We start from the raw sequence: 27,777 nt of genomic DNA on the forward strand, positions 1-27,777 counted from the left end.
GAGGATGCGGCTCCGAAGCGCAGAGAGGTGCGGGGCAGCGGAGGGAAGTCACGGGCGCAGGCATTCGGGGCATTACGGTAAGGGCTCCCCCCGCGGGGCGACTCCCGAGCCCCTTCCCCGGGGGCGGGCGCCGGGCGCTGCGCGCGGGTCCCGGGGCCGCTCCGGGCTGCATCCTGCGGGTCTGGAGAGGGGCCCCGCTCCCCGTGGGAGATGTTTCAGACCTGGACGTCTCCCCAGGGGAGGTTCAGAGCCTCGGGCACTGCTCACTCGCCAGAGAAGCGTTCAAAAACGGCAACAACTCCCCAACCCCTGTCCCGGCCCCCAGGCACGAGGCGGAGCTGTCAGTGGTCCTAATTTCCCGGCCCCTGCTCGAGAGTCCCACTCACTCCCTTTGCCTGCCTCCCACGGGCATTGCCGCTGTGCGGGTGCAGGAGGGTGCACCCCAGCCCTTGCGCACCGCTTTGATCCCTGCTCCACCCCGAGTTGAAAACCAGCTGCTTGGCAGCGACAGCAGCTTTTCTAGTCAGGCAGCGCTGAAGGACCCAATTGACTTAATGGCTAATTGTCATCTACCGGCTCGCGTCTAAAATCTTCATTCCAGGAGTGTTTACCACCCTCTCTTCTTTCTACTGGGCTTGATGTCCTGCCAGCCCAGCAAGCCTTTCTTGTGAAATTCTGCTGTCTCTTAGTGGCTCCTGGTCCCGAAGCTCCTATTTCAGAGCCCTGCTGATGGTTTTTAACACATCCCAGTGAAGTAATATTTGTTTTTGCTTCCATCTTACACGGAATAATACAGCCCTAGGCTCCTAGCCTGTTAGTAAAGCATCTTGCTTATTTCTAACTGGAGAAAAATATGCATTTGATAAGTGATGATGCACCTCACCATCCAGCATCTGCACTCCCCTTTTTCAAAAGTCTAGATCCACCCAAACTCTGATTAGTGGAAGGACTAGGGAATGCCCCAGTGCATCATTTTGGGCCCCCATTAAAAAAACATATAAAGCACGAACACGCACCACCATTGGCAGCCATTGGTTTTGGGAGACTGTGGAGAGTGCGCCTTTGGTGGGTTACTGAGTACCACCACATATACAAACATGCATATAGTAATAAATAATATATTTAAGTACAAATAAATAGTAAAATAATAGCAGAAACTCCCTATGCCTGAAGAAGGGTGACTGCCCCTCAAAGCTTGCTAGAACTTTTTTCCAACTACGAAGTTGGTTTAATAAAGATATCACATCTACCCAAAAAACCTTGCCTGCCTAGTAAAATAATAGTTATACTCCACTAAATACTATTACTACAACTTTATATTTTGTGCATTTCTGTCTGCAAATTCATCAATAACCTGGTCTGAGCTATGTTTCCTAGCCCTCTCCTTTCCAGTAGACAAGACTGCTAAACCATAAAGTTTTTCTTGACCCATTGTGCTGTGCAGATAATTCTTAATTATTTTGAGTTCAGGAAGGAACGTTCAGCACCTGATATTGTTCTGGGGATTGTTATAAATATCACAATTGCCATACATACTTCAGACAACCTTGATGATAAAGCACTGTTATCAACAATTAATACTTTAGCCAAATCTTCCTCTGTAAGTAACTTCAGCATTTCTGTTAGACATGCAAGTAATTGTCCAGGCAAGGCAACAGAAAAGTCCCTGTTGTATTGTTTCACTAGCTTTTCAGCTTCTTTCTTCAGCTCTTCATCAGTTGCTCTTACAAGTTTCTTCAGTAGAATTACATTAAGCTTTGGAACAACTGCATCCAAACTATGGAAATGACTTGACAACTGGGCTAAAATGATATTCAAACAATCATTGGACACATTAATTTTGAAATATCTCCTGGCATTGTTCAATCTTTCAGTCTCGCATAATTCATCAAAGCATGTTTTCATTTTCTTTCCTTGGTTCAATTCAAACTTAACTTCCAAACCCCACTCTACTGACATCCTAATGGTGTTTAGTTTGGCTAAATATGTCATTAGAGTGTAGGTACCTAGGGACAGATAGTAGATTGTAGATTGTAGGTACCTAGGGACAGAATTTATGGGTTCCAGAATTGTTGTTTGGAACACACCAGAAATACACAATTGAAAGTTTCTAAGATTTTTATTTTTAATTCAAAGCTTTGCTATGTTCATTGACCTTTTCACTCAGGAGAATTATTCTGGAAAGCATCTTCATTATATCCACATAGCAAAATCACAAAGCAATGACCGATTTGTTTCTTGAGGACATGCATAATGGATATAGTCTCTTCACAGTAATGTTACTGACAAGCTTTAAGACAGAAGCTAATTCAGATAACATGGTCTGTTGCTTTATGCTACGTCCAAAGAAAGTGTAGACTCTTTCAATCACCTCATAAAAACATTTTATTTCCAGTATTCCCTGAGCACAGCCATTAAGTGTAAGGTTCAAACTGTAGGCACCACAGTGTACATATTCTCCATTCAGTTCTCTCATAGATTTTCTTGCCTGCACTCTGGAATAACCACTGTTTGTATCTGCAGTCCCATTATATCCATGACTGCAACACTTTGATGTGTCCAACCCTTTTCCTTTGATGTAGTCCACAATTTCCTGTTCAAGAACAGCACCACTTTGATCAGATATTTCATGAAATTCCAGAAAAGCCACATTAATTTTCACAACAATTGCTATATTCACATAATTGGCTTCTACTGTTGCATAAGAAAAAACTTGACTTAGCTGGTCAATTTTTGCAATATCTTGGCTTGTATTAATAACAGAGAAAAATGGTCTACTTCTGATTTCTTCAACTCTCTCTCTCTCAACACATTTTGACAGTAATTTAATGATATCATTCTGAATGCTTTAAATACTGAACAGAATTTTTTGGTTTATTAATTAGCTGTTTCAGCACTGGATTGTATTACCCAAGAATTCATTGATTGAAAGAATTTCCATTGTTAACATCACCTAAAACCTCTCTGTGTCCCCTGGAAGTGAGGTTACATATTGTCATTGTTAAAGTCACATTGATGAGACACTCAAGTATTTGCCTCCAGACGTTCTTTGTTTTCTTGATTTCTTTTCTGTTATCTTTGTCAATACTAGTGCCATGTAATCTCCACTGCAGAAACACTAGGCATGCATTTAAGGGCGAATGTAAAGTTTCGTGAATATCTGTCCTTTCAGTTAAATGATGCCAGTCTCTAACACCTCTGACCCATGCTGCATTGCATGTAGAAGACATATGGTCAGCAAAGAGCCAAAATGTCTTGCAGTACGTACTGTCAACCTTAGGTGAATAACAGAGCAGAGTATGATTACTTTTGTGCTCTTGGTGTAATACCTTCTAGAAAAACACTGCCCACTTTGTTTTCTATCCTGTGTAAATGGTCCCTTGGTTATATATGAACCTTGTGAACTTATAATTCTTTTCATTTGACTGTTTGGAATCTCTAATGGGAAACATCCTTGCTCTTTGGGATATATTTTCAACACTCTAGAATACTTTCCAGGATTTGCTAATTCATAGTTTATTTTGCCAGACTCATCCTCATTTAATAGAGCACTACCAGTGTTTCTTCCTACACTATGATCAAACTGTTTATACTGTTTTTATGTCTAAGAACTGGTATGCGATATATTATTATTTTGTACTCCTGTAAGCTCACAGTTATTACTCTTCCTGTTGCAATCACAGTCACTAATGTCAACACATTGAAAACATTTGCTTATTTTGGGTAGTTCTGCAGACAGTTTCAACTCTTCCTTCTTTTTCTTCCATGTTTTTACACCACTTTTATGTTTGGGGGGCATTCTTAAGAACAGTGATTACAAGATTACAAAATTTAAACAAACTATCCCCATCATAAATTTTCATGTATAGAAAAAACATGTACACATAAATTGTGGGCTGGGGCATGGATGAATTCAAGCCTAGTGACAGGTTTGGCTGGGTTGCTTCCTCATCATGCATATCATGCACTTGATCATGCCACCTGATCTTGCTCATATGGGGAGAAAAAACAAACATCTTAAATCCTGGAATCCCAGCAAAGTTTCAATAAAATATATCTATCAACAAGCCCAGCAAATAATATTTACCAGCAAACATGGGCAGATCTAAGATTTTGAAAGGGGGGTGGGGCAGTGAAGGGGGAGGCAATGAGGCAGAGGCATACAGCACTCCTTCAGCACCCTGGGCAGAGCATGGTGGGGGCAAGGCAGAGGAAGGATACTGTCCCCACTGTAGGAGAAGTGGAGGAACACTATCTTCTACCCAGCTCCATGTCCCCAGGCTCCTTGCACTCTAGCAGTTGCTGCTGCAGCTTGGGGATGGTAGGAAGACACCAGCTGCAGCAGCCCTGTGGCACAGATTCCCCAGGGACCCAGGAACAGCCCTGGTGGGAGTTAAGTCCTCTACATGGGGAGAGCCCACTAATGAAAGGGCCAGGGGCTGGCCCACCTCTGCACCCCATGGGGGTTAGCTCCCTGGGCTGGGGGTTAGCTTCTCACCCCGGCTGAGGGACCACCCTAGGTATCCTGACTGCTTGACCTCCACCACAGGCATAGCCAGCTATTCCTGTGTCCTGAGCAGAGGGGTAAGGGTGGAGAGGGGCTTTTGCTGAGTCCAGAAGAATGATGGGGTGAGGTGAGAGGAAGAATCTTCTTGGCCCTGGCAAGGATTCACTCAGGCTGTTGGCTCTGGCTATTTCTGCCCTGCTGATCACTGATTGGCTGATTGAAGGCAGGATGTGATCAAGAGGATCTGATTGGAAGCAGAAGTATACTGCTGGCCCACATGCAGAACTGGGCTGCTCTAAATTTCAATTTGGCAACAGTTGTGAGTGCTATAGGTAGCATGCCCTCACATGTCCTAGATTAGCTGGAACAGTTCTGGATTTTGGAGGCTGGTCCCAGCCTTCTGGTGAAAATTAGGAGGGTGTAGCAGGGTACCTTTGGTGCCTGCCACTTTAAGGGCCTGAACAGGCAGCAGAGCAGCCTGTAGGCGACTGCAGAGCCAGTCAGGTGGGTCACATCATGATCAGGAGGCTGCCTGATTGGAGGAGGGCCCGGCTGATGGTGAATAAGAGCAGGCCCTGAGCAGTAACACCAATAGTTGCTGCAGGGAGCCAGACGGAGTTGCCTGGACAGAGCTGCTTCTCCTACAACACCTGGAGTTCAGGGTAGGAGCTATGGGGATGGAGGAGGTTCATGGTCCTGCGGAATGACCTAAAACTACACCCTACTGGGGAGGATGGTGTGGTGGGGCAGTCCTCAGGAAATGCCACACCTGTGCGTCCCCAGTGAAAGATGAGGATGGGGTGAGGATGGGGCACCAAAAAGCCTCAGCCCCCACTGCCTTACCCCATGGAGGGGAAAGGCTAGGGGAGCACACCCAACAGGAAAGCACAGGGCCCAGGTCCACTGAGTGGGGCCTGAAATCTCTTGAAAGAAAACCTTGGACAAAAAACCTGTGATTTGGCCACTTGCCTTTTCATTAGGTCTATATATTTAATAAATCTCTGTGCTATTGCTTAACAATCCTATCTAACAATAGTGTATAGCTACTATGATATGTATCATTAAGATTATATTATTTACAATGTTTTATTACTAAGATTGTAATTTTTTTCAGTTACCAAAAGTACATCTTGGAATTTAGCAGCCCCGCACTTCAACTATGTTGTCCAGATCTTTTGGAAATCCTCCACCTTATCGATCAGAACTGTAAGTTCTGTTTTGCTTAACAATTTAATTTACCATAGTTAAGTATTGTACCTGGTCAGAACCAATAACTTTAATAGTTCTTGTGCACAGCTCTTAAAAATAATTATGTTGACTAAATCAGTTGTTGCTGTTAAGACTTTCCTTGTTTAATTAAACAGTCACAAGACTGAAATCTACTGTCTTGCTGCTGATTTAAACATTTAAGATGTTCCATTTTACTTGTTTCCTGCTTTACATGATGCATTAATCTGTTTCTCTAGTCAGTAAACTAATCAAGCATTGACATTTTAAATGCTGCAATCTACATTAAACATATTCAAAGTTTTCCATAATCTACTTTGACAATATTACTGACAAGTGTTTATTTCAGCCTTCTTCCAATATTATTTGTAGCCCACCATAGCAAAAGCACTAGGGGAGAATAAATCCCCCCTTGTTGGAGGTATGGAGGTATATGCTTTAGATTTAGAATATTTCTCTCTTGTTTTTAAGTAGCTCCACCTTGCTACTTTTTAAATTAGTCTGCCGCTAAAAACAGTAAGACTATGTTTTTATGTAATACACTGAAAATGTAATGTTTCACTACTGCCTGAAAACAGTTTTTTAACTACAGTTTTCATTTAATTTCAGCAAACTTTCTAGTTGTCCACAAAATAACAATACATGTGGTGAGGAACGGTGCTGTCAACCAGAGTATACCTGCTGTCCAGAAAATGAATTCCAACATTTCTACAAATGTACCTCGCCCCCAGGAATAATCAAGATTATGTCATTTATCATTATAATCATGTGCATAGGCCTTTTTGTTGCTGTTGCTTGCACATTGTCTTGGGATCTCAACTTTTATGGAAGTTCTTCTATGACATCTGGTATAGGATTTCCTGGATATTTAGGAAGTGGTTTTGGAAGCAGCTATGGTTATGGAAGCTCATCTACTAGAGGAGGTTACATGGATCAATGGGCTGCTAAAGTTTTTATACTTGTAGTGGCAGCTTTTTGCTTTATTATTGCAGTGGCAATTTTTATATTAAGTCTTGTTAATCCATGTATGTGCCGAACAGGAAGATATTATATATGTTTAATAATTGTTAATTGCATTCTAGGTTTCTTATTATTAATTTCTGGCATAGTATATATATTAGCAGTAAGCCCATATATCACAGCTTCTGGATCAGTGTTCTACACTCAGATTTGTGCTCTGTGCATTGAGTATTTTTCATCTACAAATTCAGGAATCTATGTCTACCTGTACTGGTATCATTACTGTATTTTGGATATCGAAGAGGTATGTAATCTCTTCCCCCCTCCCCCCTTTTAGCCAGTTAAATAACATACTTGCATTTGTTTTTTAAACAAAACTTTGGGCATATACAGAATCTAGATATACTCTAACTGTCTAACTATGTGTGTAGTTAGGTTTTGGAATGGATTACCTAGAGAAGTTGGGGAATATCTATTACTGGAAGTTCTTAAATGCAGGTGAGGTAAACATTTGTCTGGGATGGCTTTGTCTTGAACAGGATATCTTTCTATTAATCTAGCTCAGGGGTGCTCAACCTCTGGCCTGCAGGCCAAATGCAGCCTGTGCAGCCATGATATCGGGCCCATAGAGCATCCCATACATCAGGAAATACGGTGGTGGGGAAGCAGCGGAAATTAATACAGCCACCGTCCCCCACTGAAGTATCCCAAAACTGAAGGCAGAAGCAGTGGGTTGGGGCTGGGCCATGCTCCCTTCAGCTGGATCGGGGCCAGACCACACACCCTTCCCTCTTCCACAGGGCCAGGCTGGGGCTACCTTAAGCCCCTTTTCCCCCCCCCCCAGGGCCAGTATGGGGCCAGGCATCCCTCTGCCCCCCACACGGCTGGATGGAGTCCCACCATGACTGCCCTGGATGCTGGATTGGGACCACCAGCTGGATCGAGCCTGCAGACTGACTGGGCACTAGCCATCTGGCCTGTTGGCCTGCCGACCACTGATCTAGCTAGTAAACTTGCTTTCATTATTCCAGTGGTTCTCAGCCTTTTTAAACTTGAGGCACCCTTGTTTGACTCAAAGCATCCCTCTGTAAGTTTTATGAGTTGAGCAGCACCCTCTTTTGAAAACTAATTTATTTATTGTAGTGCTTGCCTCCTTCCAGAGGGACTGGGCAGTGGACAGGGAGGAAGCCTGAATTTATCTCCTTGCGACATCCTTCAAAAATCTTGCAGTATCTCAGGGTGCCCCATCAGCTTGGCTGAGAGTCACTGCCTTAGATCATTCCTTCAAATACCACGTTCCTTACTTCAGTGTTTCTAAAACCTCTAGACAAATATGAACAGCCAAACATACTTCATACACATTGTACAGTAATTTCTAGAGCACATGTAATCTAATAAGCTCCTTTATTGACTGTTTAAAGGTATTAAACCTTTCATTTCTCATCCAAAAACTCCAGTTACAGTAAAGGGAGCTATCAAAGGCATAGTTACTTAGCTAGCTATTTCTGTGGCCTGGGTAGAAAGGGGTGGGTGGATTTTGTGCTGAGCACTGGAGAGCGGGGATGGCAGGGCAGAGTGTTACCTATTGCAGCACTGGTTCACCACACTTCAGCTGCTGTTGCTGTAGTGTGGGTTCCAGCTGCCCAGGCTGTGCATTTGCACATCACCAATAGCAGCCCATGGTATGGGTTTCCCAAGGACCATCATTCTGGTGTCCCCTCTAATTTGGCATCTCAGGCTGGTGCCCTACTTTCCCACCCCCCAGTAATGCTACTGGAAGCTAACCTTTCCTTTTAATGTATTTATATAGGAATTTGAGATTTTTGTAACCTACTTATCCATGTCATATTCATATTAGCTGTCCCCATGCAAGAAAAAAAATCAGCATGATAAATCATAGCAATTCCTTTGTGAAAAAAAGTGGGGTTCATATTTCAAATAAATACTACTTTAAATACTAATTATTTAGCAACAGAAGCCACTATGTTAGGTTTCTGTAAATTTAAAGTAGTGTACTTGAAAACCTGTTTGACTGATAAGGTTACAAAGTGTCTATGATCTATAAATAGAACTTATGTATATATGCATTGCATTCTGTTTTAAGAATGCCAGAGTTTACCATATTATTGTTTAGTATCCCACACTTTACTTTTTTGCCTGCTTACATATTTGAGTCAGGAAATTTTTCTGCAAATATAGTAGACCTGTGGTCTCCTGATATAAATAGTAAACCTCTTTTTCCTTTTTATTGTGCTTTTAGTTTTTCATTGGCATATTTGTGCTGGCAGAGGAATGTTTCATTCAAATCTCTCTCTCTCTCCCTTATTAAAGAGAGACACTCTAATTAAGGCGCTACAGTGTCTCATGTATCAGCATCCTCATGCTTCAAAATGGTGGTGGGGGCACTTGAACTAAAGCTTGTTTGACAAGCTTTAGTTCAAGTGCCCCCGCTACAATTTAAAGCACAGGGACGCTGATACGTGAGACGCAGGAGGCTGCTGGAGTGCAGTAATTATCACGTTCCAGCAGACTTGAATCGAGTCTGCTCCAATGCACTCTAATTATAACACATTGGAGTGGCCTCTGTGCTTGTGTACAGGCACCCCATGCTCTTTAGTTAATGTACATTAAGACAAACTAATGCACATTTTCCTAGTACCTCACAATGGAGGTACTAGATTTAATGTGTATTAACTAAAGTGTGTTAATGCACATGTAGACACATCTGTTTCTCAGCAGTGTTTAAAATCACTTCCTTCTATAAATGCCCTTTCAAGATAAATTCACATTTGGAATAAAGGAAGCTTCTTTTAAAAAAATCTAAAACCTTCAGCCTCTCAAAGCACAAAAGCTCTTAATAAATAATCTGGGGATTTCCCAAACTTCTTGGTTTGACAGAAAAAAACTAATATGTCTCTTGCATGATCAAGGAAGAAAAAATATTATGCATACTAATTCACTTAAAACATTCCACTGGATGTCATCTTTTCGATGTCACTAAAAAACATTAATAGCTGGCGTTGCTACAGAAAGTTCCCTCCCTGCCTTACTGTGGCAGAGTTAAAATCAGTGCAGGTGCAATACCCTAGTGGCATTCTTTCTGGAGTGAAATGGTGGCAGTAAACTTCCACAAGGCTGTACTCTCTCACTAGATAGGCTGCAAAGCTGATTTGTTGGTTTAGATATTTGGAATCTCTGGGAAGAAGTGAGGATATTTCTTTAAATTAGGTTGCTGGCTGTTATAAGTCATATAAAAATGTCTGCTCTTTCTTTTCCTTTTTTTAGATTATTTCCATTGTGTTGGTGTGCTTGATTATTTTGGGTCTTATCGCAATCATCATCTTGGCTCTAATAACTCGAAATAGGATACACTGTTGTGGTAAAAGGAACATCATGTGGTATAGAAGACAGGTTTGTGAACCAGCGCCTAAGATACAAGAATGGGTAAGTTAAGCATTAGTTGCTTGTTCTAAATGGGCATAAACCATCAGTCCTACTCAAACTGAAGGATTCAAGCCCCAAATTTTGGTTCTACCATTATATATAGTATCATTGTACAAAACTTCATTTAAAACAATAATATACTATTGATTTTTTTTTTAAACAAACTCACATAAGTCCACCACTAACAGTGTCTCTGCAATTACAAGCAATAGAACAGCAAGCATATAAGTAATTGTTCAATTAGATGTCAGATTTCACAATGGGCTATTTCAAACAACAAGAACAATGTGAAAATTTTGGTCATACAAAAAACTAGAACTCTTGGTTCCAAAATGATACCTTTTATTAGACCAACTGGAAAATGGCAAGAAAATTATCCTTTTCTGCAAGCTTTTGGGAGCAAAGTCCCTTTGTCAGGCTCTGGGAAAAGTGTAGATGGTACAAGATGGTAAAAAGTCCCCATAGGTAGGAAATAAACTTCATTTTTGCACAGAGAGAGCTGAAAATGGAAGTCTGTCCCTCTGGGTCCGTGAGTGTCTTGTGAGCTGTGTTGAGTAGCTCTTTGATGTGTTGATCAGGTAGAATTCCTTCCCTGGAGGTGTCAGATGGCTGGCAGGGAGGCAAAAAAACTTCCTTGTTGTTCTGCAATGAAGTTTAAACCATCTTGTACCATCTACACTCTTCCCAGAGCCTGACAAAGGGACTTTGCTCCCAAAAGCTTGCAGAAAAGGACAGTTTTCTTGCTATTTTCCAGTTGGTCTAATAAAAGGTATCATTTTGGAACCAAGAGTTCTAGTTTTTTGTATGTCTTTTTGTCTCAGACCAACATGGCTACCAAGTACACCCCTAAAATATTAGTCATACATTTTTATCTTTAAATAAAAATCTGGTCTGTATTCTGCTTTTGGAATACTGTCTGCAACAAAACTACAACAGTACTCCTGTGTACTATCTCTTAGTTAACCTCTCTAGATACCTTGCTGAGAGATCTGACATTTATTAATTCTAATTGTGCTTCTTTATGTGGTGAAACCCAATCCTGATTAACTTCTTTTACTGAGAGCACTTTTACAAAACTGAGTGTCCTCACTGACTTATTTTACTGGATTGCTTCATATGTGTCTCTTTATAACTTGTAGCTACATGTATACAGGATTTTGGTGTGTGCCTTTTTAGCAGCCTGTGATTAGTGTGTGGTACTGGCTTATTTGACACTTTCCCAGTGACAGAGAACAGGAAAGTAGAACAGCACTGTAAATGACCAGACCACTCCATCCAGGAAGACCACAGACCATCTGCAGATGCTTCCTCAGCCTGACGAAGGGTGTTTGTGCTCGAAAGCATGCTAAGAAGATTTTTTTTCCAAATATTTTAGTTGGTCTAATAAAAGATACCAGATTTACCAAAAGAACGTGTGTGCCTGGTGAAATAAAACACCTAAGTGTGTTGTCATAGTACATGGTGGCCATGTAGACTTATAGTTTGAGTTGTTCACATTTTCTTACACTTTCTCTTTCTGCCAAAACTTAAAACCATTTCTCTGTCTCTCTCTCTCTCCCCCGCCGCCTCTATCTTCAGTATAGGGAAATAATAATAACAGCCTTTTTGTAGTTAAAGGTTGCAACTAGCTTCCAAAGTTCTCTTTTAATTTTTATAACCTTTGCTTGGGAAGCCACTTTGGGATGAATACTGCCAGACTTATTCTGGAAGCAACAGAGAAGAAAACTGTCAGATTTTTTGAGTCTTAGGTTAAACTGCCTAAAGTTTCTTTATCTTCTCTTTGCTCTATAATGGCTTGTTACTGCTTTACACTTTGTATATAGTCAGTTCTCCATTAACTCCTCTGCTGGCTTAATTTAGTCTTCAGAAAATTTTGTTTTTATGTTTTAGATAATCTTGAGGTCCATTTTTACTTTCAAAATGTCACTTGGAGTTTTCTGTCACTCCAGCAAGAGCATGATTGGATATTGTACATATGAATATGTTAATGGATGGTTATCTCTTAGAATATAAAGATGATGTTATAGCCAATAAGCATGTTTTTGCTTAAGTAGTAGATATGTGGTTTAGGGTACCTGATCTGGGTTTCAGTACTGTGTTGGGGGTATAGTGATGACATTGCAAGTCTAGTTTTGGTTATCTGTGTAAGTCCAAACATTCCCTGCTTCCCTCTCCCTTGCCCCACAACCAACAATAAAAATCATCCTTAGAAACTGTTGAGATCTTCTTCAGAACTAGAGCACTCTGAATAATCAGATTAAATTAAGTATCTTTTAAAATGAATTTAAGTTTTCTGCAAAATGCTGTTTCACTGTGCTCCTTTAATCCACAAAATCACATTACAATACAAAAAGTAAAATTAGAGTTAAGTCTAAAAATGGCTTTGTCTAAAAACTGAAGCTTAAATGTTACAGAAACTCATTATTTGAAAACTAAACATGCTTCACTATCAGTTAAGCTGAGAAGGAAGAAAATATGGTGATGGAAATTCGTTTTGGCTGTTAACTTTCAAAAGATAAAAGAAACATAGATAAAAAAATGATTAAAGTGGCCACTTTTTTATTTAGGAATCAGATCAGAATTTGTGGTAGAGGTGATACCTTTTATTAGACCAACTAGATTTGTGCAAAGAAAATGTTTATTTGCAAGCTTTTAAGCACAAGCACCCTTCTTCAGGCATAGGAGAAAAGATTGAAAAAGTTATCCTAGGTAGAATTTAGAGTTTATATTTCATAGGAAAGTTAAAGGTGTGGTAAAATCCCCTGCTTGGAATAGTTCATTTTATGCAGATTAGGCTTTGAGAAAAGTTGGAATAGTCTGTTGACCTCAAAGTTGTTTGATGGTAAGCAGGACCTTCAACTCTCCTTTGAAATACGAACTTTCATTTCTACCTAGGAGAACTTTTATAATCTTTTCTCCTATGCCTGAAGAAGGGTGTTTGTGCCCCAAAACTTGTAAATAAATACTTTTTTTTTTTTTTTTTTTTGCAAAAATCGAGTTGGTTTACGGAAAGAGATCACCTCTACCACAAGTTCGGATTCCTTTTGCCTCTAGACCAATACGGCTACAACCTAGATACTTGACACTTTTTTATTTAGGTTTTTATGCTATCCCATCATTGTATTATTTACACTGATTCCCCATTAAAACAAGTCTTTAATTTATTATGTCTATTTGCTAGATAAGATAAGGTAACTGAGCAACCTTATCTTATCTATCAAATGGACATCAAATGCTAAGTCTGACTTGTTAAAAGTTGCAGAGATGCTTGCAACCAGAGTGAGAACAGAACCCTTATAGTGTATCTGTCTTATGCCACCTCACCACTGTGTCCTAAATTCCTAATTTGGAGCTTGAAAACAACTTCTATTTGTTTGAACCTGAGCTTTGAAACTCTTCAATTAAATTCTCCAGCAAAAGCTAAGCTGGGAAGGGAAGTGGCAAGCATTCCCTTTGAAGTTCATCTGTGCTATTGCAGTGGGAATTCAAGAGGAAACAAGTCTGGCACGTATCAATAGCTTGCTAATATACTGCCCATTACAACATAACACTTATTCTGAAATAAACCATTTCTGTCATTTTCCTAAGACACCAAAGCGAGTAAAACATTAAAGGACTTGCAAAGTGGAGATGTTAAAATTGTTTTTTGGGGATATTTTTGGCTGCTTTATACTCTAAATAGATTATATGAAAACTGTTTTAAAGCTGAAATAATGTATCACCAAAGAGAAGTCTAGTTACCTGATCTACTGAAAGACTTTGGACAATTTATAATTTGGAACATGTCCAGTCTAACTCCCAGGACAAGGGTGGTGCTGGGTCTTATAAGGCCTCTCTCCCAAATACTAATTGGAAAGTAGAGTTAAACTGATATTAACAAACACAGACTTAAATATGTGGACCAAAATCTTTCCCTATCATCTCTTGCCTTCTTATGATGTCAGTTTCTCCAGGTGTCAGAGAGGAACCCAGAATAGTTGACCAGAATTTTTAAAGTAACTGAGGATCTTAATAATTGAGGCAGAAAAATATGCAAAATCTTCATTTTTAAATCTACAAGAAGAGAGAAAGATACCTTTAAGAAAGATTGTAGCATGCTTTGAATATCGTGAATACCCGGCTTAAAAGAGATCTGCTCTTTTTTAGTTCAGTAAGGCCCTTACATTCAGATACTTAGTTACATAAGTGACATGGTTTCTGTGAAGTTCTTCCTTATGGTTATGTATATGCATAAAAGGCCCTACTTTTAGTGGCAATATGTATGACATCAGGCAACATTTCATATATTTCATAGACATTGTGGCTGGAAGGGACCTCAAAAGATCATCGAGTCCAGCCCCCTGCCCAAAGGGCAGGAAGTCAACTGAGGCATAGAATCCCAGCAAGATAGCATCCAATTTACTCTTGAAGGTGTTCAATGTAGGTGCTTGAACCACCTCCAATGGCAGGCTATTTCAGACCTTGGGGGCTCGGACACTAAAGAAATTCTTCCTTATGTCCAGCCTGAAACAGTCTTGCAGTTTATAACCGTTCGACCTTGTCATCCCTTGGGGCGCTCTGGTGAACAAATGTTCCCCCAGATACTGGTGGTCACCCCTGATAAGCTTATAGGTGGCCATCAGATCACCCATGAGCCTGTGCTTTTCCAGGCTAAAGGGTCTCATAGCTCTCAGCCTGTTGTCGTAAGGTCTGTTTTCCTGACCTCTGATCATGTGCGTGGCTCTTCTCTGGACTCTCTCAAGCTTCTCCACATCCTTTTTGAATTGTGGGGCCCAAGACTGGACGTAGTACTCCAGCTGCAGCCTCACCAAGGCCGAGTACAAGGGGAGAATGACGTCCTGGTATTTGCTTGAGAAGCATCTATGGATGCAAACCAGCATTTTGGTCACTTTACTAGCCGCAGCATCACACTGAAGGCTTATGTTCATCTTGTGGTCAATGATGACCCCCCAAGTCTCTTTCTTCCGTAGTGCTAGCCAGTGTAGCACTGCCAAGCCTATAAGCATGCTGCAGGTTTTTCTTCCCAAGGTGGAGAACATTGACTCCAATGTTCACATCATTAATGAAGATGTTGAACAATATAGGTCCAAGGACAGAGCCTTGAGGGACCCCACTGGTCACAGGGCACCATGACAATTGAACATTGCCATTGTGTGAAGCAGAACAAGAGTAGCAGCTGAGGCAAGCTTGATTAAGTGATAGACCTGGATTTGTAATCTAATTTCAGAAATGCTCATGGTACAAAAGTCTCCTTTAGCGTGCAGTGGAATACTTCTTTAAAGGTACCATGCAGGATGCATGGATTTTGACACTATAAACCTTGTACTTTCAGTGCTATATAGCATAGAACTGTTGCTGTTCTAACACACTGTCCTTCTGACGCAATGGTATTATGTGAAGGTTCTTCCCACAGCAATTACATTCCCATATACATATATGCATTTGAAATAAAGCAAACTTCTATTTAAAGATTTAAAATTCTTAGCCTCTCAATTAAGATAAGACCTGCTACTATCCCAGCCCTTTTGAAAGCACCCTTTTTAAGTTAACTTATTTACAAATGAGTCTCAACAACTTCTTTCTTGTCAAATATCTTAAAGTGTGCCACTATTAAAATAGAACGTCTGACAACAATGTAATGCTGTTAACAGCTCAGGACTGTCTTCTGTAAATAACAGTTTGCTTCTTTAATAGGGACATATGTGCTTCTAGATTTGAAAACATTTTTCTTAAAAAAAGCAAAACTGAAAGCAAATGGCTGAAGTGAAAAAAATGAGCATTCAGCCACAAAACTGTGATATTAGTGCATTAATACTGCATTACTACATATTATCTCAATGCATTTTTGATGAGAATTGTGTGTTCTTTCCCCAGCCAAAAAACACAAAAACAGGGTGTTCAGAAATAGTGCCAGTATTGGACTGCCAAGATCAACTTCCTACTTCTATGACACATCCAGTTTATTCGAAAGCTAATGAATGCAAAGGTTATACAGACAATACCTATAAATATTCACAGTAAGTAAACTCTTCTTAGTTTGGTCTTTGCAAATCATTAGAAAGGTAAGGAAACAAATCATTCTAGAGCTAGACCCTTTCCCCTTTGAAATCAGAGAGAGATTCTTCCTAAACAGCAGAAGAATTTAACATGTGCAGGGGAGGAAAAAAGAGAGGTGGGGAACAGAGTTTTTTTTAATATTTCTTAACCTGTGTATACTGACTGCTCATTCACTGTGTCAGTACAGTGCTGTGGCTTTATGATATTGTGTACGCTTTGTGTTGAATGTACTTCTTTGTTAGTAGATTAAAAACAAAATCAAGCAAACTGAATTGACCTATGAGCTTCATCCATCTACAACTGAAAGGGCTAGTCTCAATGCTACACCACTTTTTAAAATTAATTATATCATTTTGATGTAAAATGTTGCTAGTCAGTCTGTACAGATAACCTAGGAAATTATGATTCCTTTTGTGTGTCTTTATCCATATTAGTCTGTTTCTGGAATATTTTTTTAAATTAATGTCATTTGCATAAAACTTTCCATCTTAGTTGTGAGTTGAAATCTAACTCACGATTCTTACTATTACTTTTATTGGCCCAGGGAAGCTAATGCACAATTTAGTAGCTATGAATGTATAATGTACTAGCTACTTTGCACTTGTGTCCATACTTGTCTTATGTATAAAACGGAAAGCATCTCATTCAATTTTTATAGTTAGTGCAGAGTCTTTACTGTGCTGGTAATTCATCCCAGAGCTTATTGCACCCTAACTGTCCTTTATAAATAGACTACTGGGCATAGAGAATTTTAAACATCCATATATATTATTTTATTTATGTCGTTTGTCCTCTAAGCACCAAAGTGGGGAAATATTTAGTGGAAAAAAGAGAAACAAATACAGGTACCAAATTGCAAGCAGGTAGGGGTGTAGTGGTGAACAATTGAAGCTGGGTTTGTAAAGGAACATTAAGGAACATTTATTAGAGTGGATGATAGTAAGGTAAATGCATTATGTTAAAAAAGAAGCTTCTATTTTTTAATGTAGCCTGCGCAGACTCCTTAATTTTCCCACTTGATCAGTCAACTCTTTCCACATCTGGGAAAGTCATAGCATGCTACAGGGTATTTGCTTGTCTTCTGCAGTAGTTTGTTTTATTGTTTGTTTCTCCTGGGCTCATCTGTGGTGAATGCTGGTTGCACTCCTGACTGGGGTAGATGTTTGTTCATGTTTACTGCCTACAATGTCAGAAGTAAACTGAATGGAACAAGATAGAGGAATGAAGTGGATCTTGATGTTCAAATAAAGACAAATGCTGATACATTTGAGATTACATCAAGGCAGGAAAACTCAATATTTTTAAAAAATTGTGTGTTTGTCTGTGCTTGTGTGTTTGTGATACAATATATAGCTTGTACTGCTTCTTCTCACTGGTCAGGGGACCAATCCAATTCCCTAAATCAGAGCTACAAGGGAGTACTACACATTCTGTGTAGCTAGGGATATGATGGCATCTCTACAGCCCTGAATTACTCCTAAAACATGTACACATCAATTTTTCTCCGATTTTGATTAGACAAAGGGCTTAGAATGTGACAGGATTCATGCTTAGGCTGACAATTTGCAGTGACCCATATCTGCTTGGAGACCAGCCAAGAAGCATTTGGCTGCTTCATGTGCATATCTGCAAAGCTGAACTTTATTCACCTTGAGGTCTACCACCGTTTGCTCAAATCTAATTGTAGACCTGACTTTAAATATTTTTAGAAAGAAGAGGACTTTGAATGTTCTTGTTTAAACACTGCTTTCACTGTACAACTGTTAATTGGTTACAGCTTGAACATCCAACAATTGCTTAGAACTGTAGATATTTAAATATAAATCTTCTCTTCTCTTTCCTGTGGACCTCACCTGTCACTTCCCACATTTTCATGAAACTGCGAAGTAGTAAAAGCATTGAGACAGTAATCAGGCCCTTGTACTTATAAAAAATTCACCTTGAATTGGCTTACTCAGAGTCAGTTAACCTTGCCTCTCTAAGTGCCTAAGGTTTGCTACCAAACTGTGTAACTTTTAAATGATGGGAAGGAGTGAGGAAAATGTACATATACTTCCAATAGCCCAATCTTCCCTTCTAGTTTCTGTCAGTTCAAGGAAGGGCCACAGAGAAGCAGACACTTCGATATGATCCTGGCTGACTGAAATCAGTTATGATTCTGAATGAAGCCTTGTGACAGGTCTGCTATCCATTCTGACATGTCATTGTGATACCCAATACACATCTTTACTTATTTTCTCTAACAGCTTTGGACTGACATGTATTTTCTGTCCTCCTGGCAGTCAGGCTGCACACTGCTTTCTTCAGAGTAATGCCGTGAACTTAAAACACTATTTTCAGGTGATGGAACTGAAACTTTAGGGCTTTTCTCCCCAATTAACAAAGCTAAAAGACTAGAAGTCACTACATGATTATAGGCCCTGTTTATGGAGCTTGTAAAATTGCAAGTATATCATCATTTTTTTGCTTGGAATCGGAAAATAGCAGCACTAGTCCCAAGTGAATTGTGTGTGATTTATCCTGATCCTACCTAATTGAAATTGTGTCAAAACTAATTTACTTTCAGTGTTAAGAGCTATTGAGCTCTACAGCTTTAAATCTAAAAGACTTAGAACCATGTTCACATCAAAAACGAAATTAGGAAGTACATGCAAAACCCGAATGAAAAATACAAGTTAAGCTGGCACAGAGTAGGAAGAGAGAATCTAAGAAATGGAGCCTGTAGAATGTCCAAAGAGAGATTCTGTATGAATGCAGTCATGATCATGAATTTCCTCTTGATGGAAAATACTTGTATGCTTATTTGCAGCTGTCACCACCAGAATGAGAAGCTCAGTGCAGATACCAGATTTTCTCTTTTTTTTTAAATTTACCATTGCACTTTTTCTGTTGCTTTTTACTCTCCCCCTTTCATTTTTTCAACTTCAGTCCTAAAATATCAGGCTTGAGACTTTCTGTCAAAATCAGTATGCTTTTGCAGTCCTTCCTATAGGTAATAAGAGCTGATTTTCCAAAATATCTAGGGGAGTTTATCCAGCAATAGAAGAAAAAGAATGATCAAGTGATTTCAGATCAAGTGATTTCAAACTACATGTCTGGTGACTAGATTTGAAAAGTTAAAGGACTTTTGTATTACTTTCCAGATAAGTACTATTTAAGTCTTAAATGGGGTATAATTTTGAATCTGTAACAAATATACTTAAAACATTTACAAGGACTCTTTTATATATATATATATATGTAGTTTATTATTTTTTGAAAGATTAATTCCTCATGGCACATGAAAGTATGCCTAATAACTTGTCCAGTGCTAGATGAAAATGGAATATTGCACAGTGGCAATAGAAGAATATAGAAAATCTGTTCCATTTGAGTTTGGAATAAGCACATTGCTATTCTATATTGCATGCAGTTCTCTGTGAATTTATCATATTAACATGTAATCAATGGATTTAGTGTTAGCACTTCAACCTGAAAGTAGCAACTAATAAAATTCTTATTTTGTGTTGGAAGGGATCATTTTGAACTAATAAAGGATGTTAAACCATCGGATTATTTTAGTAAAACCACTTACATTGGATCAACCAAACGGCTACCACAAAAGATAATGGCAGAAAGACCCAACATTGATAACTATGATATGGATTATACTACTGCTGGGGAGTCTTGTGATGAACTAGACGTCAAGGAGGAATGGGACCGGTAAGAACAATGTTTATATTTCATCAGCATCAGAACAATACTACTGAATCACTTGTGATATTCTGTGATTGGGCTAAACCAAGTAGCAAGCATGGTATCACAGATAAACATGTTAGTGACTAGACATGTATTAGAAGTAATATAGGAACTGTGGGTAGCAGCAGCATGAAGTCTACCACTGGAGCATGAAAAAAGTCAGTGAAAGAAAATAGGTAAGTGTTTGCCCTTTATAATTGGAAGCACTACCTTTGAAAAGAACACTACCTGACAATGTCTCAAGTAGCTTCTTGGAGGATACTCTTTAGCATGATTATTAAGTCTCTGGATGTCTTGTGGGTGGAGTATCTTTTGGAAAGGCTCACTAATATTTTAATAGTGTAGGTAAATATATGCTTCTGAGTTTGTTTTGGTGAGTCAACACTGCTCAAGCGGGACTTAGCTAAACCAAGTCTTTACATGCTGCAAAATTTCCCACATGGCAGCTAAGATTTCTTTGCAACATTCTTGTTATTTCAATACTGGAATGCAGTCACTCTTCCCCACTGCAGACAGCAGTTCCACAATGAATCAGCTTTTGGTTTTTCCGTGAAAGGTGCAAACAAAAGATGACAGACTTCATTATTGCTTGTGTATATGAAGAGATGACACATTTAGAGTGGTGAGGAGGGAAACATAAATAATGTTTACTGTGGTCAATTAGGACTGAAGAGGTCTTTGAATGAAATCATCCACTTCACCAAATAGTAACAGTCCCTAGACAGTGTATCATGCTAATCTGTGAAACATTTACTTAAACTGAAATATGACATCTTTGACTGTATGGCTATTTTGAAATACAGATTAGCTGGGAAAGGGGAGCCAGGGAGGAGGAAGGTGGTAGCAACATAATGGAGCAGAATCTAAACCCTCCATTCCAATACAGACAATGTATTCATCCAGACTACCATCTACTTTGGTACCATTAATTTATAGGACTGCTGCTGCTCTTTTGCATGTATATAATATGAACTGAAAAAGTGGAGTAGGGAAATTCCAAAAGACTGAATGCTTATTGTGTTCAACATTCAAATAGGTGCAAGCAGGCTGACCAGGTACCTATACAGTGGTTAACCTGATGCTAGTCCTAATTATAATAATAGGAAATCTGCATGGGATTTAATTGAATTAAAGGTTAGGAATACAATTAATATCTATTGTTAATGTAGTTTTATGGGGAAAAGTAGGCTTCGTCCACCAGGCCTGATTTAATATGCGAGATTATCAAGTTTACACAAGTGTATGGTATTGTTTGTTTGTATGGTATTGTAAAGCAAACAAAAATGTTTTTAATGTAACCAAATGAAAAGTTGCGTGTCTAGGAAAAAGGAGAGAAGAATAAAGGCTGTCTCCCATTGAGTAGTGACTCTCAAATGGATTTAGGGAACATAGGGACAAAACTCATTAGAAGCTTCTCATGCAGTGCTGTGGAAAATGGGCTAATATGATCCTTGCATGTATAAACAGGGCAGGAAGAGCAGTACTAGGGTCAAGAATTTAAAAATCATGTTGAAAAACTGGAGAAGGATAGCAAAGGGATGCAAAAAATTGTGCGCTGGAAAAATGCCTTGTACTGAGAGACTTTAGAGGCCTAATTTTTGCTTACCCAAAAGAAGATTGGGAGGTTTTTCAATTGGTCCACAAAACCTTTGCAGGGAGAAAAGGCTGGGGTTTGGAAGGCCTCTTGAATCCAGCAGAGAAAGGCATAACAAGAAACAAAAGCTGAAAGCTAAAGCCAAGAAAATTAGTTACGAAGAATGTAAATGTAAATAAGTGTGATTAACCACTGGAATAAAATTGGGAATGTTGAAGTCTCAATCTATTGATTTCTTTAGTGCTAGACAGGGATCTTTCTGGAAGATATTCCTCAGCCAAAACAAAACTTACTAAACTCAGTTTCAGGGTATCTGGTCTGAGGGGCACCAAAAATCAAGTTAGATGATTTGACGATCCCTTCTAATTTTAAACCTGATAGATATGCAGTGTTACATATATTCATTAGTGGCTTATGTGGCTTTACTGGGGTAATTACTTCTTTAATAAGCAATGACTTTTGCCCAAAGCCTAGAATGCAGTATTGCCCACATCATCCTATAAGTAAATCTGTTATTCCTATTCTAGCCTGTCCTGTCCTCTGTTGTATATGTGTAACAAGGATTATTATTATTTTTTTTAATTATTTTTCTCTTAGGGAATACCCACCAGTTACATCAGATGAACAAAGGCAAGCATACAAGAGAGACTTTGATGCTGAACTGCAGGAATACAGGGGTTTACAAGCTGAACTTGAAGAAATCAAAGAAGAACTCCGTTACTTGGATAAAGAATTGGATGAGTACAATGAGGACACTGAGGAATATAAGGTATTTTTATAGCTAATTTGAATATTTATGCAAGATGTATACAGAGAAAGGGGAATGCTTAACTGATTTATGAAAAGATGCAATGTGATTGCTAGTAAAGACTAACTTTGTCATCAATTCCTACATATCAAGCAAAAATGTGGGAGTTAATTCCTCACCAATGCAAATCCTAATTAATTTATACTTAAAGGATCTTTTTAGCTTCATACTGATGTAACTGATAAATGCAGTCACTAAAACTTTGGTGAGATAATGAGCTTTAAACCTCTCTTTAAAAGTAAAAAATATTATGAACTAGGTGGTGGGGGAGGAAGAGCTTCACTATTTTTAGAGAAGGGTGAGTACAGATCCTAGGATTTGTTTCAGTATTAAAAATCTTGGCCTGGTATTAAAGGCATCCATATACTGGTAGAATGCTGATGGTGAAACTCTCTTCTGGCTTTAGGATTGTCTTGATTACCAGTTCCCCACTTCTAGATTTTTACTGTATGGGCCCTGTCTTAAGTGGAGACAGCATGACCAAACACATCTGAACATGAGTAGATCAGCTACAGTTCCAATTTCTAGCAACAGATCTCTCGAGATTGATTGTCAGGTTAAAATTAAAAAGCCATTTTTATACCCTTTCATTTGACTGCTTGTCTCTAAAGTAAAGCTACACATTAGGAATGGCAATGAAATCAGTTGTCTTCTTTATTTAACTACATTTTCCCCTTAATTCTAGGCTGCTGCTGATGAATATAATAGACTAAAAGATATAAAAGCAGTAAGTGTCCTAAGGTTCTCATACTCCTGTTTATTCCTATATTTTTTGGTTTTTGTCCTCCTCTTTTTCTTCTTTGTCTCACTTAGATGCACACTGACACCCATAGGGAGTGGATGTTAAGATGTTATATTGGAATTCAGGGGGACAAACTTGGTCTAGACACACATTGAGTGTAGTTAGTAGTTATGACCGCTTTTACCAGAACTGAAATTAGTCTAAACTTCCGTATATGACACTTGTAAATGAGAAGTTGGTGAGATTTTTTTCAATTATTTGTCACAGTCCTGAGTTAATGGCATAGTAGTGACCACACGTTGGCCTAAAACACTTCTATGATTTTTTTTTGATTACTTATTAAACTGGAATTCTAATAATAGTATTGGCTGTCCAATATCCTGATATTCCAGTGCTGGCCTTCTTCCAGTTTAGTCTGCATCTGTTAAAATGTGTAGGTCTGCAATCAAATTTTGGTAAGTGACTAAGATTGTATTTTCAAGGCATGAACTGAATGGGCAGACTGGGCTTTCCTTTCTACCTTCTCTAAGGAGGAACCCAGCAAGTATAAATCTTGGCATTCATCCCTTTTAACATTTTCATTGCCAACCTTGGTGCAAGAATTCAGATGTGCACTTATAAAAGTTATGGGTTGTACTGCCTTATTTAACTCAGCAAAACAAAGGTTGAAAGGGGATATGATTACTTATGTATAAATACTGGTGAGGGAGAAGAACTGTTTAAGTTAAAGAGCAATGGTGGCATGGGATTAAATGGAGGCAAATGTAGACAACACATTAGAAGAGGGTTTCCAGTCATAAGAACAGAGCAGTGTTTTGATCTAGTGTTCTAAAAAAAAAATAGTGTGGGCAAGGAACCTAAATTTCTTTAAGATGGGACTTGACAAGCTTATGGAAGGCCTGGGCTGTTCTGGGATGTGATGTGTAATTAGAGCATGTCATGTGGATTTGAGTATTTAGTGTTCTCATTAAGGGGTTGAAAAGGAGCTGTTTCTGGTGGGAGATGCCTGGAAATACTGTAATTCAGGGCTTTGACTGGATACATACACAGACCAGAAAGAATCCTGTTTCCCCTCTTCATGCATCATTTAGCTTCTAGGTAGCTTACCTTCTTCTGAGGCATTGCACTGGACATTGGGTGCAGCAAGATGTGGGAGGTTAGGTGGGGTGCACTGATGTTTCCAGTGGCTGCCAGGCTTCATGGCTGCCATGAGACAGTTGCAAACACAAACCTTAAATGCTCAAACACTAAACATAAAGAATAAATGGGTGCTTGAGTCATGAGATGGTGCATGTGTGTTTAAACTCTCAGGGATCGCAGTGCTAGAACTGAAAATATGTAATTCCTACATTAGCAATATGCCTGAATATTTCTGCTGCTGACACTTAAGGACCTTAGCTGCTTTAGATGTTATGTAGGTCTGGGTCTAGACCTGTTAAAGTTTCCTACTTTGATTGCCCATAAACAACTTTTTCTTTGTAAACTGTGAAGTTTCCTAGGAATGTTGATTTTTTTTTAAATAGCAGGATGATTAAGCAGGGGTAACAAGTGAAGTAATCTTTAACTGTATAAAAATTACTTAAAGCTTTAATTTCTTTGCCACTGTACAATCTGCCAGAGCTACGTATAAACAGATGAGCAGCTCAGATCCTTTCCAGATATGGCTCAGTTTATATTTACTGACTTTATATTTACTAACTTCGTTTATCTTTACTGACTTTAAAAACTTGGATATTTTATGTCTAAGGTCCTTGACTTAAAATTGGTTTTAATATTGAGCTACAGTCAGAGCACTTTTTGCTGGAGAGGTATGCTTTTATATCTATCCTGTTTCTCTGATGCAGTGTTTTCAACCTTTTTATATTCAAGGCACCCTTCCACAACTTTTCTGAATTTAGTGGCATGCCATCTCAAAAATGAATGTAACTTATTTTTTTTACTATAGAAAAATAATAGAGCAGTTCTTTTGCAAATAACTCAAACAGACCACAACAGCTCAGAATGCTATTGACACAATGGATTCCTATTTGAAATCTTTTGGTTTATCTCAGAGGCGTAAAAATGCAGCTGTGCGCCCAGGACAGGTGCAGCACACAGGGGCATTGACGACTTTCAGCTGCTGCTGTGCCACTGGTACAATTGTGTGGCTGTGGCAGCAGTGTTGGGTTTTTTCCATTTTCCCCCGCCCCCCTCCACAATTTGGCACTTGGGAGCGTTGTTCCAGTCACCCCAGCCTAGTTACATTACTGGTTTATCTTGTGCAAGCACCTATACATGATCCACACCTAGCAGTGTAGCAGCCCAGAACACCCTAAAAAGGATCTTACATCATTCCAGTTGAGAATCACTGCTCTAATGCTGCCCTTGGTTTCTTTTTTTAGTCAGCGGACTATACAAATAAAAAAGCACAGTTCAAGAAGCTAAAGAATAAACTATCGCATATCAAGAAGATGGTCAATGACTATGACAACCGGAAACCATAGAGGAGAGAAGCAAGAAACTGATCAGAGTCTCTTGACTAGATCCAGTGTTGGAAGTAAAGTGATGTTAGATTGCCACTGAGAAGCAAAACCCTTATCTCCTTGATTAAATAAGAAACAGCAGTTACCTCAAATTTCAGCTGAGGTGCAGTGAAAAGACTGATATTTTGTAGATTGTTCAGTATGGCCTCCAAACAAGGGGCTTGCTCCATTAGAAACAGTGTCGGAACCAAAGTTTAACTGTTGAATTTACTTTTAAGTCACAGACCTATTTCCCTTCCTCCTCTGAACTGGAGTTGAGGATTTAAACATGATGATACTTGTCAGTGCGGTGACTCTATCCTTGCTTTTGACAAGCTATAATGCACCCTCGTTTTAAAAAGCAGTTTACTAATAAGAATGCTTATCTTTTGGCCCCTTATTCCAACAAGGCCTATTTACACCACTATTTTGGTATATTCTGAAACATAAAAAATGAATACCTGGCTTTCAAAATATTTATGCAGTGGTGCAACAGGTTTCTGTAACCAGTCAATTCACAGTGCCATTTATGATTCATTTAGGTCTGTATACAAACTACATAAATACTTTTCTTAATGGAGTCAATACTGCCTGTCTAATATAATGTGTAAATAATGAAAATACATGAAATCATACATCAATATATTTAATTTTTTTTAAAACAATCCACATTTCTATTTTAGATTAAGCCATTTTAATATATAGGTATATGTTTTAGAGTAACCAGTCACTTGTCTTATGGCTTTTGTATGTTTTGTACTGTTTGCTTATGTACAAAATCTGGATGCATGAGAGCTTTACTAAATATGTTTAAAAGAGAAGTCAGTACGTTGTCTGAGGCAGTTAACTCTAAGCAGATAGAAAATGCTTATAACCAATGTAATAAAACAAGCTGATGTTGGGCTAAAATTAAGTGGAATTCAATATGTTTAAATTTTGAAAGAGGAAGAGTCAGACTTTGCAATATGCTATATTACTAATACTATATTATTAATATGTTACATTATATTATATTATAACACTATTTTAACAGGAAAATGAATTCTTACAGGAAACTCCAGAACCAGTTCCCTCCCCCTCACACACATGCACACACACTGTTAAAGAATTTTCTTAGAAAGTCGTGCCCTTATATTTTGAATATAATTCTTTGTTTCTGTAATATATAAGATTTACTTAAAGGAACTTTTCTCATTATAATGCCTCTGGAAAGACTGCAAGCAAGCAAGAACTAATTTAACTTTTAGATTCTCATAATCAGATGCAAGTGCATGCTAGTAGTGTTACAAGTGTGTACAAATTTTAAATACTGGCAGTAAATCTCTTCATTCTGTGGCTAATCATGCAAACAGAAAGTAGGCTGGGCCCAGTCAAAGGATAAGAACATTTGATATTCTATCAGTTCCAAATATATTATGCAATCCAGAATGCTTATGTATTATAAGGTGCAAACTCTGGGTAAAAAGACCCGAAATACTCAAAAAGTCCCAGTGTAGCTATGATGTATTCCTCTCTTTACTACTTTTACATTAGAGATGAGCTGAAATAAATTATATTGATGCACCTATTAAAGTGTTGCTAATATATGAGAAGCTCTGGTTATCCATCTCTCCTGAACAAGAGAACACTTTTAACAAATTCAAATGCGCTAAGATTCAGTTGTTTTCTGGGAAATATTCTTAGAAGCACTGTTCAAATGTAGATTCATACTGTGCCTCATGCAATAGTGAAATATCCCTTGGAAATGGACTGATTTACTGGTTCATTGTATTCTTGGGACAGTCAGCAGCAGAACGGGATTAGAAGTCAAGGATTTCAGGGGCGTAAACTCACATACACGCTAATGATTACTCTGCATTCCAAAAGTGTGACTGTAGCTCATGGAGATGTGTCTGAGCTAGCTTTACATCAAGTACCTTGGGCATTGGTAGCAGTACATCCATGGCAGCATGCAGCTCAGCATTTCCTCAGGTTCCCAAATGGATTTTGCAGACTGCACTGAACAAGATAGTGCCACAGCTATGCTGATATTAATACTTCAGCTAGCTAAAGGTTGCTTAGGTGTGTACTACACAAGCTATGTTTATACTCTCTGACAGCAGTGGAACCCTACATATAAAGTCCACTTAACTGTCCACCCCTGGGTTATTTGGGGTAAAGGGCCACTTAATGAGCTTTGGTGAGCTGTTGACAACTGTG

At 38.9% G+C, this 27,777-nt stretch overlaps 1 protein-coding gene across 2 annotated transcripts; it reads left to right on the plus strand.

Moving 5' to 3' along the window:
- OCLN (occludin) lies at positions 1-27,139 on the plus strand. 2 transcript variants are annotated; one of them, XM_006033012.2, is made up of 9 exons: positions 1-77; positions 5,622-5,713; positions 6,344-6,998; positions 9,980-10,138; positions 16,013-16,155; positions 19,709-19,897; positions 22,125-22,296; positions 23,021-23,062; positions 25,459-27,139. In XM_006033012.2, exons 2-9 carry the CDS (start codon positions 5,667-5,669, stop codon positions 25,558-25,560), a joined length of 1,509 nt encoding a protein of 502 aa, XP_006033074.1. In that variant the 5' UTR covers positions 1-77; positions 5,622-5,666; the 3' UTR covers positions 25,561-27,139. The 2 variants fall into 2 exon arrangements, with proteins under 2 accessions (XP_006033074.1, XP_025070550.1); XM_025214765.1 differs by lacking the exon at positions 1-77 and adding an exon at positions 5,111-5,169.
- Positions 27,140-27,777: the final 638 nt, after the last annotated feature.

The sequence above is a fragment of the Alligator sinensis genome, unplaced genomic scaffold, assembly GCF_000455745.1.
Source record: "Alligator sinensis unplaced genomic scaffold, ASM45574v1 scaffold541_1, whole genome shotgun sequence".
NCBI lineage: Eukaryota > Metazoa > Chordata > Crocodylia > Alligatoridae > Alligator > Alligator sinensis.

Excerpts from the sequence above, each read along its gene's own strand:
- OCLN (XM_006033012.2), top strand. The coding sequence starts at position 5,667 with ATGTTGTCCAGATCTTTTGGAAATCCTCCACCTTATCGATCAGAACT. Across the intron at positions 5,714-6,343 it reads CCACCTTATCGATCAGAACT|CAAACTTTCTAGTTGTCCAC; the intron begins GTAAGTTCTGTT and ends ATTTAATTTCAG. Across the intron at positions 16,156-19,708 it reads AATACCTATAAATATTCACA|GGATCATTTTGAACTAATAA; the intron begins GTAAGTAAACTC and ends TTGTGTTGGAAG.